At 39.7% G+C, this 15,041-nt stretch overlaps 1 protein-coding gene across 1 annotated transcript in view; it reads left to right on the top strand.

Moving 5' to 3' along the window:
* The window catches only part of ITGA8 (integrin, alpha 8), a 188,659-nt gene that overhangs the window by 127,405 nt on the left and 46,213 nt on the right, over positions 1-15,041 (top strand). The window contains exons 24-25 of the mRNA XM_010859968.1: positions 10,245-10,350; positions 12,820-12,978. Of these exons, the coding sequence (XP_010858270.1) occupies positions 10,245-10,350; positions 12,820-12,978 (265 nt within the window). The remainder of the gene's footprint in view (positions 1-10,244; positions 10,351-12,819; positions 12,979-15,041) is intronic.

Raw genomic sequence — 15,041 nt, 5'->3', positions numbered from 1 at the left:
GTTGGTGAACATTTGGGCTGTTTCCTGTTTGGGGCTATTAATACTAAGTCTGCTATAGGCATTCACATATGGGTCTTGGGGCACTTGTTTTCACAAATGGTGGTACTGACTCATATGGCAAGTATGTGTTTAACTTTATAGAAACTGCTGAACTGTTTTTCAAAGTGGCTGTACCATTTCTATTTTGCATTTCCACCAGCAAAGCACAGAAGTTCCAGCTGGTCTGTATGGTTGCCAGAGTGTGCTTGAGATTGGTTTATTTGTTTTTAGCCATTTTGGTGTGTCAATGCAAGTATCTCACTGAGGCTTTAATTAATATTTTCTTATGACTAATGATACTGAGCATCTTTTCACTGGTTACTTGCCATCTATATCCCCCTTTTTTTGTAAAGTGTCTTTTACAATTTTCACCCATTTACCCATTTATTACTGAGCTTTCTCTCCTACTGTAAAGTTGTAAAAGGTCCTTACACATTACGGATACAAAATCACTTATCAGAGCAGTGTCCTACAAATATTCTCTCCCAGTTCATGGTCTGGCTTGTCCCTTTCTTAACAGTGATGTTCAAAGAGCAAACATTTTACATTCTGATGAAATCCAACTTTTAAACATTTTACAGTTTTTGGTCTTTGTGTCCTATGTAAATCTTTGCTTTATCCAAAGTCACAAGATTTTCTCCTGTGTTTTCTTCTATAAGTTTCATAGTTTTATACATTTTGGTCTATGATTCCTTCTAAGCTATTTTTTATATCTGGAGTGAGGTTAGGGCTAAGGTTCACTTTTGCATGCAAATATCCACTTGTTGTGCCATTTGTTCAAGACTATCCTTTCCCCCATTGAATTACTTGGCACCTTTGTTGAACAAAAGCTTCCCTGGTAGCTCAGCTGGTAAAGAATCTGCCTGCATTGCAGGAGACCCCGTTTCAATTCCTTGGTCAGGAAGATCCGCTGGAGAAGGACTAGGCTACCCACTCCAGTATTCTTGGACTTCTCTGGTGACTCAGACGGTAAAGAATGTGCCTGCAATGTGGAAGATCTGGGTTTGATCCCTGGGTTGGGAAGATCCCCTGGAGAAGGTAACGGCTACCCACTCCAATATTCTGGCCTGGAGAATCCCATTGACAGAGGAGCCTGGCTGGCTACAGTCCATAGGATCGCAGAGTCAGACGTTACTGAGTGACTTTCACTTTCTTTGTTATACAATCTGTTGTCCATCTGACAGTCTCTGTCTGTACCTCCTATTCTGTCTCATGGAGCCATGTGTATACATAGACAACATGTCTTGAAATGCAGTAGTGTATTCTGAGATCTTGGTGAACTCACTCACTAAACCATTTAGAAGCGTTTTGTTTGACGATTCCCTAGGATTTTATACAGAATTGTCATATGATTTGTGAATAAAGACAGTTTTATTTCTTCCTTTCTAATCTGTATGTTCAAAAGTTTAACCAGATACAAAATTAGAAAGCAGAGATCACCCTTGCCTCTGACATGAACTGCAGATTTGGTTGGTTCCCATCCACCCACAGGTTCAATAATTCATTTAGAAGAACGCACCAAACTCTGACAGCTATTATACTCATGGGAACAGTTTATCACAGGGAGAAGATACAGATTACAATCAGCCAGGGGCCAAAAGTGCATAGTTGAAGTCTGGGGAAGTACCAAACACAGGGCTTCTATTATTCTCGTCTGCAGAGGCAGGATGGGTCACTTTCCTGGTATTGATATGTAACAGTACGCTGTAACCAGAGAAACTCACTCAGGCCTCAGTGTTCAGTTGTGGGTTGTTTGGAGGACGGTGCTCCATAAGATAGGCATGGTTGACTGACTGACTGACCACTTAAATTTTTTGGTAAAATTTATATTTATTTATTTGTAGTATAATTGCTTTGCACTGTTTTGTCAGTTTCTGCTGTCCAGCAAAGTGAATCGGCCATACATATACATTTATTTCCTCCTTTTGGAATTTCCTTCCCATTTAGGTCATCGTAGATCACTGAATTGGAGAAGGCAATGGCACCCCACTCCAATACTCTTGCCTGGAAAATCCCATGGACAGAGGAGCCTGGAAGGCTGCAGTCCATGGGGTCGCAAAGAGTCAGACACGACTGAGTGACTTCACTTTCCCTTCTCACTTCCATGCATTGGAGAAGGGAATGGCAATCCACTCCAGTGTTCTTGCCTGGAGAATCCCAGGGATGGCGGAGCCTGATGGGCTGCCATCTATGGGGTCGCACAGAGTCAGACACGACTGAAGTGACTTAGCAGCAGCAGCAGCAGCAGCAGAGCACTGAATAGATTGAGTTCCCTGTGTTACATAGTAGATTCTCCTTAGTTTTCTATTTTATACATGGTAGTGTAGTGTGGATTATACACACTATATTAATTGGTTATGCACACTTAATTGATCTCAGTCTCCAGGATGACTGAGCCTCCCATCGTGATGTGATCGAGCCGGTCTTCCTGATGTGAGCAACTCTGAAAATTATGTGTTTAGAATATCCAGTGTGACCTCCCCGCACCCCATGCTCCTGCCAAAAGCAAAGATATTCCTTCTCTCAGGCATAAAATTTTGAGAGCTTATCTCTCAGAAGTTGAGGGCAAAGACCAGACCTCTTTGTGGCAAGGTTAAACCATTTGCTGTGTTCCGTTCAGTGCAGTCTTTCAGTTGTGTCTGACTCTTTGCAACCCCACGGATGGCAGCATGCCAGGCTTCCCTTTCCTTCACCATCTCCCAGAGCTTGCTCAAAGTCATGTCCATTGAGTTGGTAATGCCATCCAACCATCTCATCCTCTGTCATCCACTTCTCCGCCTTCCTTCAATCAGGATGGCTCCTTTCCCTCCTACTCCTTTCCCAGCATCAGGGTCTTTTCCAATTAATCAGCTCTTCACATCAGGTGGCCAAAGTATTGGAGCTTCAGCTTCAGTATCAGTCCCTTCAATGAATATTCAGGAATGATTTCCTTTAGGATTGACTGGTTTGACCTCCTTACAGTCCAAGGGACTCTCAAGAGTCTTCTCTAACACCACAGTTCAAAAGCATCAATTCTTTGGCCCTCATCCTTCTTTATGGTCCAAGTCTCACATCCATACATGACCACTGGAAAAACCATAGCTTTGACTATATGGACCTTTGTCAGCAAACTGATATCTCTTGTCTTTGCTTTTTAATACACTGTCTAGGTTTATCATAGCTTTTCTTCCAAGGAGCAAGCATCTTTTAATTTCTTGGCTGCTGTCACCATCCACAGTGATTTTGGAGCCCGAGAAAATAAAGTCTGACACTGTTTCCATTGTTTTTCCATTGTTTCCCCATCTATTTGTCATGAGGTGATAGGACCAGGTGCCATGATCTTCATTTTTTGAATGTTGAGTTTTAAGCCAGCCTTTTCACTCTCCTCTTTCACCTTCAAGAGGTTCTTTAGTTTGCTATGTAGTTATGCCTTTTATTTCTTTTTCTTCTCTTACTGCCAGTAGAGACTGCCAGTGCAAAACTGAGTAGAAGAGGTAAAAGTAAAATGTAAAACTGTGCCTTGTTGAGAAACCCTGATTTGATCTTAAGGAGAAAATATTCAGTCTTTTACCATTAGGTCTGATGTTAGCTGCAGAGTTTTTATAGATGCCTTTATTAGGTTGAGAATGTTCCCTTCTTCCTAGTTGTCTTAACAGTTTCTGACATGAATGTGTATTCAGTTTTGTCAAATGTGTTTTCTGTGCCTATGAAGAGGAAGTCTGGGGAACTACCAAACACAGGGCTTCTATTATTTTTGTCTGCAGAAGCAGGATAAGTTAAATGATTTCTCCCTTTTTGCCCAGTAAAGTGGTGACTTGGTTAATTTTTGTTTCTGAATTTTAAACCAAAACTGCACTCTGAGCAAGAAGCACACTTAAGCATGATGATTATCTTTTTTATACACTGTGGGATTTAACTTGCTAAAATTTTGATAGTGACTTTTGCATACATGTTCATGGGAAATATTGATCTGTTGTTTTCTTTTCACCCAATTTTTGTTCTGATTTTGGTGTTAGGAGGATGCTAGCTCCTTAAAATGAGATGGAAGTATTCACCCATCTTTTCTTTTTTCTGAAAGACTGTGTGTAGACTTGGTATTATTTCTAACTTAAATATATAGTAAGATTCACCAGTGAAATCATCTGAGACTGGAGTTTTGGGCTTGGGTGTTTTGTTTTATTTTTTAGGAGGGGATTTGTTTTTGTAGGAAGGTTTTTTTAACAATTCCATTTCATCCTTAGATATAAGACTATTCATATTATCTATTTCTACTTTAGTACATTTTGGTAGTAATTCAAGGAATTTGTCATCTAAGTTGTTATACATTTTGACATAATTTTCTCTCATTGTCCTTTAAGTGTATGTAGGACCTCTAATAGTGTCCCTTCATTATTTCTAATATTGGCAATTTGTAACCTCTATTCCCTATATTTTTCTCTTATCAATCTCACTAGTGTTTGGCAATCTTTTCAAAGAACTAGTTTTTTTTTGTTTCATTGATTTTTCTTTCCTTTTTATTCATTTATTTTGCTTTTGTTTTTGTTTTCTATTCCATTGGTTTCTACTTTTGTCATTATTTTTTTTCCTTCTGTTCATTTTAAGTTGGATTTTCTCTTCTTTTTCTAGTTCCTCTACGTAAAATTAAAGACTTTCTTCAAGTTTTTCTTACATAAGCATTTAGTGCTATAAATTTTCCTCTAAAACTATTTTAGCAGCGTACCAAAATTTTGATATGTTGGGTGTTCATTATAAATCAGCTCAAAATGTTTCTCAGTTTTCTTTGTAATTTCTTTTTTAACTCATGAGGTGACTCATGGGAAGTGACTTGTTTGATTTAGAGATATTTGGAACTAATCTAGATGTTTCATTTTTGTGCATGTCTAATTTAATTCTGCTGTCCATCTCCTGATGAGATAAACACTATATAAAAAAAAGAGACAAAAAACACAAGCATTGTTTTTACTGTCTTATTTTTATATCTTTTTAAAATTTACAGCTAGTGTATATGAAATTTTATCTCTTTAAGCTTAGCTTATCTTTGTTTTGCTAACCAAAAATAAATTGAAACTGTTTCTTAATTCCAAAATGTATTTTAGTCCAAGTAAGCTAAGTGCTTAATTTAACTCCCTGGTAGCTCAGATGATAAAGTGTCTGCCTGCAACATGGAAGACCCAGGTTCAATCCCTGGGTCAGGAAGACCCCCTGGAGAAGGAAATGGCAACCCACTCCACTGCTCTTGCCTGGAAAATCCTATGGACAGAGGAGCCTGGTAGACTACTGTCCAAGGAGTCACAAAGAGTCAGACATGACTGAGTGACTTCACTTTTTTATTCTCACATATCCATTTAAAGAGATTAATATTTTTAATTATATTTCTGCCATCATTTATGATACCAGTGTTTCTAATTTACAAAGGAATTAAACTTTCTATTTGCTTTAGCAATGATCAAAACAGGTAATTAAAATTCAGTTTCTCCTGTGTATGCAGTTATTTTCATTGCTAGATTAATATCCAACAATTGACCACAGTTTGTTTTCTGAGATAGTGTTAAAGTTTTTTGAAACCATTTTTCTAAGTAAAGCTCTTTCCTCCAAATACTTGGCAATAATATTTGTTCCAGTGTTTAATTTTTCAAGGAGCAAACAGCTAATGTGTTGAAAATCTTCCATGTTCAGTCTTTAGGAAAATCTAGTTTTATTTTTGGCCAATGGTGTTTATTCCAATGTATTTTAATTATTAAATTCTTTTTTTAAATTTTACTGTCATTTTTATAATTTGAAGAATAAACTCAAATGGATTTATTTCTTCAAATGGAAAAAAAAATGTATTGAGAATTGTCCCATTTGTTTCAAAGCCAGATGTCAACATTGTCTTTAAGCAGGTTTACATGTCATTTGTTGGTACAAAGGATTAATTTGGCATACAACTATAGAGAAGTAAATTTGGCTATAAGAGCAACATGCACAGTATTAAGCTCACGAAGAGTAGTTAAATCATGTCCTTGATAAACAACAAGGTCCTAGTGTATAGCACAGGAGATTATGTTTAATATCTTGCAATAAGCTATGATGGAAAATATGAAAAACACATATATTGCAATATATATTTGCTATTGTTCAGTTGCTAAGTTACTGACTCTTTGTGACCCTACGAACTGTATGTAGCTCGCCAGGCTCCTCTGTCCTCCAACATCTCCTGAAGTTTGCTCAGATTCATGTCCATTGAGTCCGTGATGCTATCTAACCATCTCATCCTCTGCCACTCCCTTCTTCTTTTTCCTTCAAACTTTCCCAGCATCAGGGTTTTTTCCAGTGAGTCAGCTCTTCACATCATGTGGCCAAAGTACTGGAGCTTCAGCTTTAGCATCAGTCCTCCCAATGAATATTCAGGGTTGATTTCCTTTAGGATTGACTGGTTTGATCTTGTAGTCCAAGGGATTCTGAAGAGTCTTCTGCAGCACCACAATTAAAAAGCAAGCATCTTTTAATTTCATGGCTGCAGTCACCATCCACAGTGATTTTGGAGCACAAGAAAATAAAATCTGTCACTGCTTCCACTTTTTCCCCTTCTCTTTGCCACAGTAGTAGATATAGTAGTCATCTGAATTAAATTCACCCATTCCTGTCCATTTTAGTTCACTGATTCATAAGATATCAGTGTTCAACCTTCTGCTTGACTATGTCCAATTTACTTTGATTCATGGACCTAATATTCCAGATTCCTATGCAATATTGTTCTTTACAGCATTGCACTTTACTTTCACCACCAGACACATCCACAACTGAGAGGCACTTCTGCTTTAGCCCCAGTCTCTTGGTTCTTTCTGGAGCTATTAGTCATTGCCCTCTGCTCTTCCCCAGTAGCATACTGGACACCTTCTGATCTAGGGGACTCATCTTTCAGTGTCATATCTTTTTGCCATTTCATCCTGTCCATGGGGTTCTCCAACAAGAATATTGGAGTGATTTGCCATTCCCTCCTCCAGTGAACCACGTTTTGTCAGAACTCTTCACTATGACCCATCCATCTTGGGTGGCCCTGCACAGCATGCCTCATAGCTTCTTTGAGTTACACAAGCCCGTTTGCTATGACAAGGCTGTGATATCCATGAAGGGGGAAATATATATACATACACACATATATGTATAACTGAATCACTATCCTGTACACCAGAAACTGACACAACATTGTGAATCAATTATACTTAAATTTTTTAAAATTCTTAAAAGCAAAATTGTATCATTGACATATTAATCAGGATTGAGTGGGTTTATGTTAAGAGAGACTGCAATCATGAATAACTGTGGTCTGCATAAGGCTGCTCCATACAATAAAGGATAATCTTTGTTATTTGGGACTAATGGGGGTTGGAAATGGGATTATGAAAATAGGGCTTACTACCAAATCATCAGATCTGAACTCCCTGATAACATACAGACTTTAACTTATCAAAGGTGGGATTCCTTACCTCCTCTTACAAGCCCTCCTCATGTCCAGTGTTACCACTGAGTACCACAGTCTTATTACCAAGGGGTCTCCGTGGAATAACACTCTCAGAATGTGAGGACCATTCTGGATGGGTTGTTCGATCACTGCACTGGCTGTATATCCTAGGCTAGGTAATTGCTCATATTCTCTTTTTTTCTTCCTCACTTGCTACCTTCTTAACAACTTTGAAAACAATAAACAATGTTTCACATATTTAGTTGGGGACCTTTAGGGAGCTATTCTTTGTCCTTGGTTTCCCTAGATGTGCAAGGGTCTTAGAATGTAGATAACTTGATTTTTGTGAGACATAGGTTTTTAATTTTTCCCGTGCCCTGTGATAGATTGTATATTTCTTTATAGATTTCTATTTGATTTTGCTACACAAATGGACCAGAAAGTTTCTTTAAGTTGTATTTACTAAAGCCACTGCCACTTAATGGCCCCTGTAGCGTACAGTATATTGGAAATACAGTGAAGAGTGCTTAGTGAATCTGAGCTCTCGTCTTCACCTGCAACCAACTCCCTACTTTGCTGGACATCAGTTTTTCTTTCATTGAGGGGATTTGAGCACATTGTCTTCACAGTACCTGCCAAGGTCTATATTTATGACTCTCTGGTCCAAGGAAATTTATGACCAGTCCTATAGGATTGATGAACACAGAAACAAAATTTTCAGAGAAAATGGGCTCAGCTTCTATTCCATATTTTTTTTCTTGATGCCAAAATAAATTAAGTTTCCCTAGAGCCTCACAATGGATGTAGATCTTTTAGAATCAACTGTTGCTAAACTGAGAGCTGAGTGAAAATGTGAGTGGTGAGGTTGTCAAGATCCCTTGGGAATGGGAGCCCAAGCTCTCTGGGCAGTCCTCTGATGAAAGCATCCTGCCATCTTCTCTCCTCTTCTCCTCACTGAGTCTCTTATGCAATCGACACTTGGTTTAATCAAATCCAATCAGAAAGGGGAGTGTGGCATAATACAAATTGATCTACAAGTATAAACTATTAAGGCATCAGCCCAGGAGGCTGTGCTCTGCACTTTTTATTTAATAATGGCATATGAAGGGTGACTGCAAAGGGCTTTACAGTTTAGAAACATTTTTGTGGGTAGTCAGCTTAAAAAATATGCTTGTCCCACCAACCCCTAGAAGACAATGCAGCATAATTGACTTTGACCAACAAGCAGTTGACATATTTTCCAATCATTTGTGTTATAGATTCCAGAGTTTTATCATAATTTTCCAGATAAAGAAATGGAGACAAATAGAATTTAAACTATTTGCCCTGCAGTCAGAATTTAACCCAATATATTTTGCTTTCTGCTTTAGAAAGATATTGCCCTAAGAAGAGAAAAGATAACATTTGAAGTTACTAAAGGGTGTGCTAATTACTGGGTGTTCTTAGAAGGGCATTTAAGACTTTAATTGCCAAAAGAGATGTTTTCTACTGAAGTTAGCTGAAGGTCTAAGAATTCTTTGAAAGATACCTTTTACCTAAAAACTGCTAGAAAGCATTGTCTGGGGGGAATTATCATTTTTAAGATTATAAAACAATAACAATTTGGTTTGCAGTCAGCTTTTGCTACGGAATAACGCCACGTGCTGTATTTCATTCCTACAGTGCTCACTTTCTAGGTGTAAACTGCAGGGAAAACTACCTGTATATCCAATTAATAGGGCTTCTCAGGTGGCACTTGTGGTAAAGAACCCACATGCAGATGTAGCAGACATAAGAGACGTGGGTTCAATCTCTGGGTCAGGAAAACCCCCTGGAGGAGGGCATGGCAACCCTCTCTAGTATTCTTGGCTGAAGAATCCCATGGACAGAATAGCCTGGCTAATAACCTACTTACACGATTCCACCACTTAACTCTCCTTCTCTCTCTGTCTCATGCTTTAGTAATATATAAAATAACAAATAACTCTAGAACTTGATCAGGCTTTATGTTGGCTCTGGGCCTGGCCTTATAAGAGGCATGGCTGCATTCATGGAAAGCTAAAGAAATCTAAGAAGGAGAAATATAGAAGTGGCCACTTTTCTACTCTGAAGTAGAAACAGTATTTTGTTACAACTGGACATTTCACATAGCCCACAGAATTCTAGATTTTTTTATCCACAAAAATGTCCCATTTCTTGATATGACTTAAAGCACGGATTATAGATCGTGTATACACACTTATATTTACACAGGATCTATGGATAGATGTGTATTTATGTATATGTGATATTATCCATCTCAGTTCAGGAATGTTCTCTGCTTTGCCCCCTAGTGCCTGAAAGGAGATGTTATAAAATAAGTCAATCTGAGTTCCAGATCAGTTAATTAAGAGATGTTTCAGACCCTTGAAGGCTTCCCTGGTGGCTCAGATGGTTGAGAATCTGCCAACAATGCAGGAGACCGGGGTTTAATCCCTGGGTTGGGAAGATCTCCTGGAGAAGGGAATGGCAACCCACTCCAGTTATTCTTGCCTGGAGAAGTCCATGGACAGAGGGCTTGGTGGGCTACAGTCCATGGGGTCACACAGAGTCGGACACAACTGAGTGACTAACACTCTCACTCAGACCCTTACCTACTCCTTTAGTGATTCTGTTGAACTTTCAATACTTTTTCCTTGTGGATGATGTCTATTCAAATAAATTGGCAGTCACTCTGTGCCGCTGCTGTTAATGTACTCCATACGAGTGAGACATTGTTTACATGTGCCAGCACCAGCGACTGACGTCAAGTTCCATGTTTCAGAGTGTCCCACCCTCCGCAGATCGTCCTGCCCATTCAGAACTGGGAACCAGAAGAGGAGCCTCGCAAGGAGGAGGGAGTTGGACCATTGGTGGAACATGTTTATGAGGTAGTTGTTGTCTCTGTTGAAGCTGCATTCAGGGTTTTTTCTTATGCTCTTTGCTAATAAACTTTTCACAGTGTTTTAAAAGATACCAATCCAAGATTCAGCCTAGATTTGTGCTATTTTGCTCTCATATTGCAGTGGGCGGTGGGAGGGTGTTCTACTAAATAACCGCTGGCTTTTTACTGGCAAGAGCCATTATACAGTGAGAAGCATTTTATCTTGTTCCTATTCATGTTCTTTTTGTTGTTGTTCAGTCGCTCAGTCGTGTTCAACTCTTTGAGACCCCATGGACTGCAGCACGCCAGGCTTCCCTGTCCTTTACTATCTCCTGGAGTTTGTTCAAACTCATGTCCATTGAGCCGATGCCATCCAATCATCTCATCCTCTGTCGGCCGGCCCCTTCTCCTCCTGCCCTCAGTCTTTCCAATATTCCAGTCTTTTCCAATGAGTCAGCTCTTTGCATCAGGTAGCCCAAGTTCTTTATTTCCTCTCTTTTAATGTTTGGACAGCCTAAGTCTAGAAATGACAAACTCCCTAGACTTTATTTCATCTCTTCCTACATTTTCAGCTATTTTTAAAACCCACCCACCTTTTCAATTAAAAGTCACCAACCAGAAGGTACTAGACAAAACTGTATGGATTATCTGCTAGTTTATATTCCCCAAATGGGTGTATAGCATGGGTGGATGTTTGACAGATAAGAATAATTTTACTGTTCATTTGACTAACCTCAATCAGATATGTATGTTATTCTGAGGTTTGAAGTAGTCCATTTATTTTTCAGAAGCAAACCAGCAGCTTGTGATAAAGACCTATTGATCTGTTTCCACTTCAAGTGTTAAATTGTTCATAGAGAGGAGCTTTGTTGACATATTATCCAAAACATTAAAAAATTTTTTTTTACAGTTAGAAACCAAGATATAGTAAGTGGTTAGTTTAGTAGTTCTTTTTTTTCTTAATAAAGTGTTGGGCTGGCCAAAACGTTCGTGTGAAAAACCCAAATGAACATTTGGCCAACCCAGTACAGGCTGTCAGTGGAGAAGTTATTCCTGTTCGTCTTCACGGGGCCAGCAAAACAATGTTCCGAGCCATTTTCTATTTGAGGTTCCTTCTTTCCCCTGTCTCTTTCTTGTGTCATGCATGCCGCTGACCTAATAATTCTGACTATATCTTTTATCTTAAGCTACAAAGGACTTGAGTAGCATTCTCTAAGAATAAGTTAAAGCCAATTCAGAGCTGATGAGATGTTTACATATATGAGAAAGAAGCATCAACTCCTGTGTAGTGTCAACATGAAAGCCTCCCATCTGCCCAGCCTGTGGTCCAGAATCAGACACCCTGTCCAAAGCTGGATCAAGGCTTTTGGCTTAAGCTCTCTTGATAACAAAAGGATAAGGCAGTTCTAAGGCCATTCTGATCAAGAACCTCACTGGGAAAAAAATTCTGTCAAGTCATTTATTAAACCTTGTGTGCGCTAGTTTCTCCTTAGAATGGTGAAACTTTAAAGTTTGAAAATGTTCAAACTCAATCATTCTCAGGGCAACCCTGCTTCTAATCTGAGCAACAATGGATCACAAAATTTAAGGATAATACCCAGTAGTGCCAAAAGCAATCACTGAACATTGCTTACAGGCTAGTTTCATGTCTCAAAATATACTTTTATCAATGGATGGCATGTTGCTTTGATAATGTGAATGAAATGAGCCACCTAATAAGCAAAACCAATTATAAACTGTTTTATGGATCATTATAATTGTCAGAACTGTGAAAAAAGAAAAGGGCAAAAGGTCCCAGCTAACTTTGAAGTGAATTTTCAAAACCACAGTAAATTTAAATCCACTTAGTGGTGTTCCCAGGCTGTTTTGTATCCTGCAAGTACAGGATTCTTGTGTTCAAAGACTTCATCTCTCTATGCAACGTGGCCTTTCTTTCCTTGAGATTCACTGATTAAAACAGAAGGAGCTCAGCTTTGAAATGCACACTTGAAGTGAACTGTGGTGAGCCTGGGCCATCTCTGGTATTTGATGGATAGCCATTTTTCCAGGGGGTGAGGGAAAGTGCATCACATATGGTTACAATCGACAAGTCAGTAGTCAGGAAAGAAGCCAATTTCAATGTAAAGAAAGAATAACCAAGTTTAGAAAGCAGATAATTAAAGTGAGGTTTCTCTCGCTGTGATTAGATTAACATAAATGTAAGGTAAACGGCACAGTTATCAGACACGGTGAAGGTGGCCTTTGCAAAGGAATTCTGCACTGAGAGCGTCACAGATTGAATTGTCTTCTCTAAGCATCAGCCCATCCTGCTTTCAGGATTCCTCTTGCTTAAGAGACTCTGCCTATTGTCACAGTCCTAGTGCAGATGACTTAAAACCAAATCCATGCTTTTTTAGAATGGGTTCTGAGTTTATGGAGTTTGATTTCAACTTGCTGCCTCGTGCTGCCCATTCCATGACATGTTCCCTGCTTGTAGCTGCACAATATTGGACCAAGCACCATCAGCGACACCCTCCTGGAGGTGGGCTGGCCCTTCTCTGCCCGGGACGAATTTCTCCTCTACATTTTTCATATTCAAACTCTGGGACCTCTGCGATGTCAAACAAATCCTGATATCAACCCACAAGATATAAAGGTAAGGAATCTGCTCTAATCAGCAACTTGGTTTATTTTTCATAGTAAGGAGAAAATAACAGTGGCTAATTAAAAAAAAAAGTGAAATAATTATGTGACTTCAGTGAAAACCGATCAGATTTTGTTTTTAGTTTTATAGTTAAAATGCCAGACCTGGGACTTCCCTGGTGGTCCAGTGGTTAAGACTCCATGCTTCCAATACAGGGGATGTGGGTTCAATCGCTAGTTGGGGAACTAAGATCCCACAAGCTACGTGGCCAAGAAAATATTAAAAATAAAATAAGAAAAGCCAGACCTAACTTAAAATATCACTCCTAGAAAACATCAGTTTCTCCTGGTTTTATAGCTCACGGCAACCTGTCGTTCATTTAGCCTCTTTCAGTGCATTAACTTTTACATATGGTTGACTAGCAGTACAACCCAACCCAAATCCGAAATCGACTCCTTGTCACGAGAATGTGTCTAAAATGCTGTTTTAAAGTCTTTTTTGGTATATTGCCAAAAGGCATAAGGATCTTGGCCAAAACGGGGTTTTTCAGATGTTGCCAATAGCAAGTGGTAAAATGCGATTATTTGCCAAAGGCCATCTCAATGCCCTTGAGAACCCCCAGCCTGGAGTTTTCAGGACCCCAGCTTTCAGAGGTGCCTAGGACAGGGCTTCCCAAACTCCGAGTATGTTGGAATCACCTGGAGGTCTCTATAAATAAAACACGGGGTCTGCCTGGGGTGGGGTCTGAGATTCTGCCTCCCTGCAGACCCCCACTCAATCACCTTGTGAGTCACTCTTCAATCAGAAACTCAAGCTTCCACAGAGCTGATTCTGTACAGATTAAGACCCAAATCTGGCTTTGGGGTCCTTCTGCAAAGGAAAGAAATTAATGAGTGTAAGCCCTTGAAAATGTCACATTTGAATGAAAAAAAAAAGAATTCTTGTTAATGTGATGTTGTCCTCAAAAGAAGACTTCATTGAAGAGTGAACACTCTCCAGTACTGGCAGGGACAGAGTATCTCCGTAATCAAGCAGGGAAATACTAATTCATCCATCCTGGGTGCCGGTCTGCCTCTATTCTCAGCCAGGGCACTGGGGCACTGACGTTATGAAAGGACTTTTTCTTCAACCCAACATGCCTTCTATTCAGACAGAGGAAGACTAAAAGGAGGTCCAGTATTGATGGATTTATGGGGCATCAAGACTTCTTCCTTCTTTTTGGGGAAATGATAAGGCCACTTGTCTTCCACAAAATGATTTAAAATACATCCTCCTTGGCATCCTTCACCCCTGCCCCATTTCCTCTCTCTTCACTCTTCACTGAGATAATTTTAACATCTTCAAGCACAGTAGCTTATTATAAAATAGTATCTTCAAATGTTAATGGATAACATCTAAGTAATTAAGATGCTCACATCTCCTGTTCTGGAGAAGGAAATGGCAACCCGCTCCAGTGTTCTTCCCTGGAGAATCCCAGGGACGGGGGAGCCTGGTGGGAGGCCGTCTATGTGGACGCACAGAGTCGGACATGACTGAAGCGACTTAGCAGCAGCAGTAGCATTTCCTGTTCTCAGCATCTCCTGTTCTTAGACCCCATTTCAGTCCTTAGCTTCCTGGAGGAATTGGTTATGCAGATGGTTTCTAACTCTCTTTGAATGTCCTGCTTTGTTTGTGTCTGACACTATTTATATATGTTTGTTTATATTATGTAACTTGTTTAATACCCCACAAGAAACTGACCCAGATGTGCCCCTGAGTATCCAGGAGTCTCTGGCAGAGGCGTGGGTCGGCAGTGGCCTGCTTCAGGGTCTGAGGCACTGACTGCAGCAGTACCTACAGGGGACCTTTTGAAGGAGGTTGCCATTATCTTCATTATCTCCACCATGGTTTGGCCTCAGGTCAAGCAACAGGGAAGAAACAAAGCCCTGCTCATCAACAGAAAATTGGATTAAAGATTTACTGAACATGGCCCCGCCCATCAGAACAAGACCCAGTTTTCCCCTCAGTCAGTCTCTCCCATCAGGAAGCTTCCATAAGCCTCTGATCCTTATCCATCAGAGGGCAGACAGAATGAA

The sequence above is a fragment of the Bison bison genome, unplaced genomic scaffold (genome assembly GCF_000754665.1).
Source record: "Bison bison bison isolate TAMUID 2011002044 unplaced genomic scaffold, Bison_UMD1.0 scf7180017864461, whole genome shotgun sequence".
NCBI classification, from domain to species: Eukaryota; Metazoa; Chordata; class Mammalia; order Artiodactyla; family Bovidae; genus Bison; species Bison bison.
The sequence above is the reverse complement of the archived record's forward strand: the minus strand, read 5'-3'. Positions and strand labels throughout refer to the sequence as shown.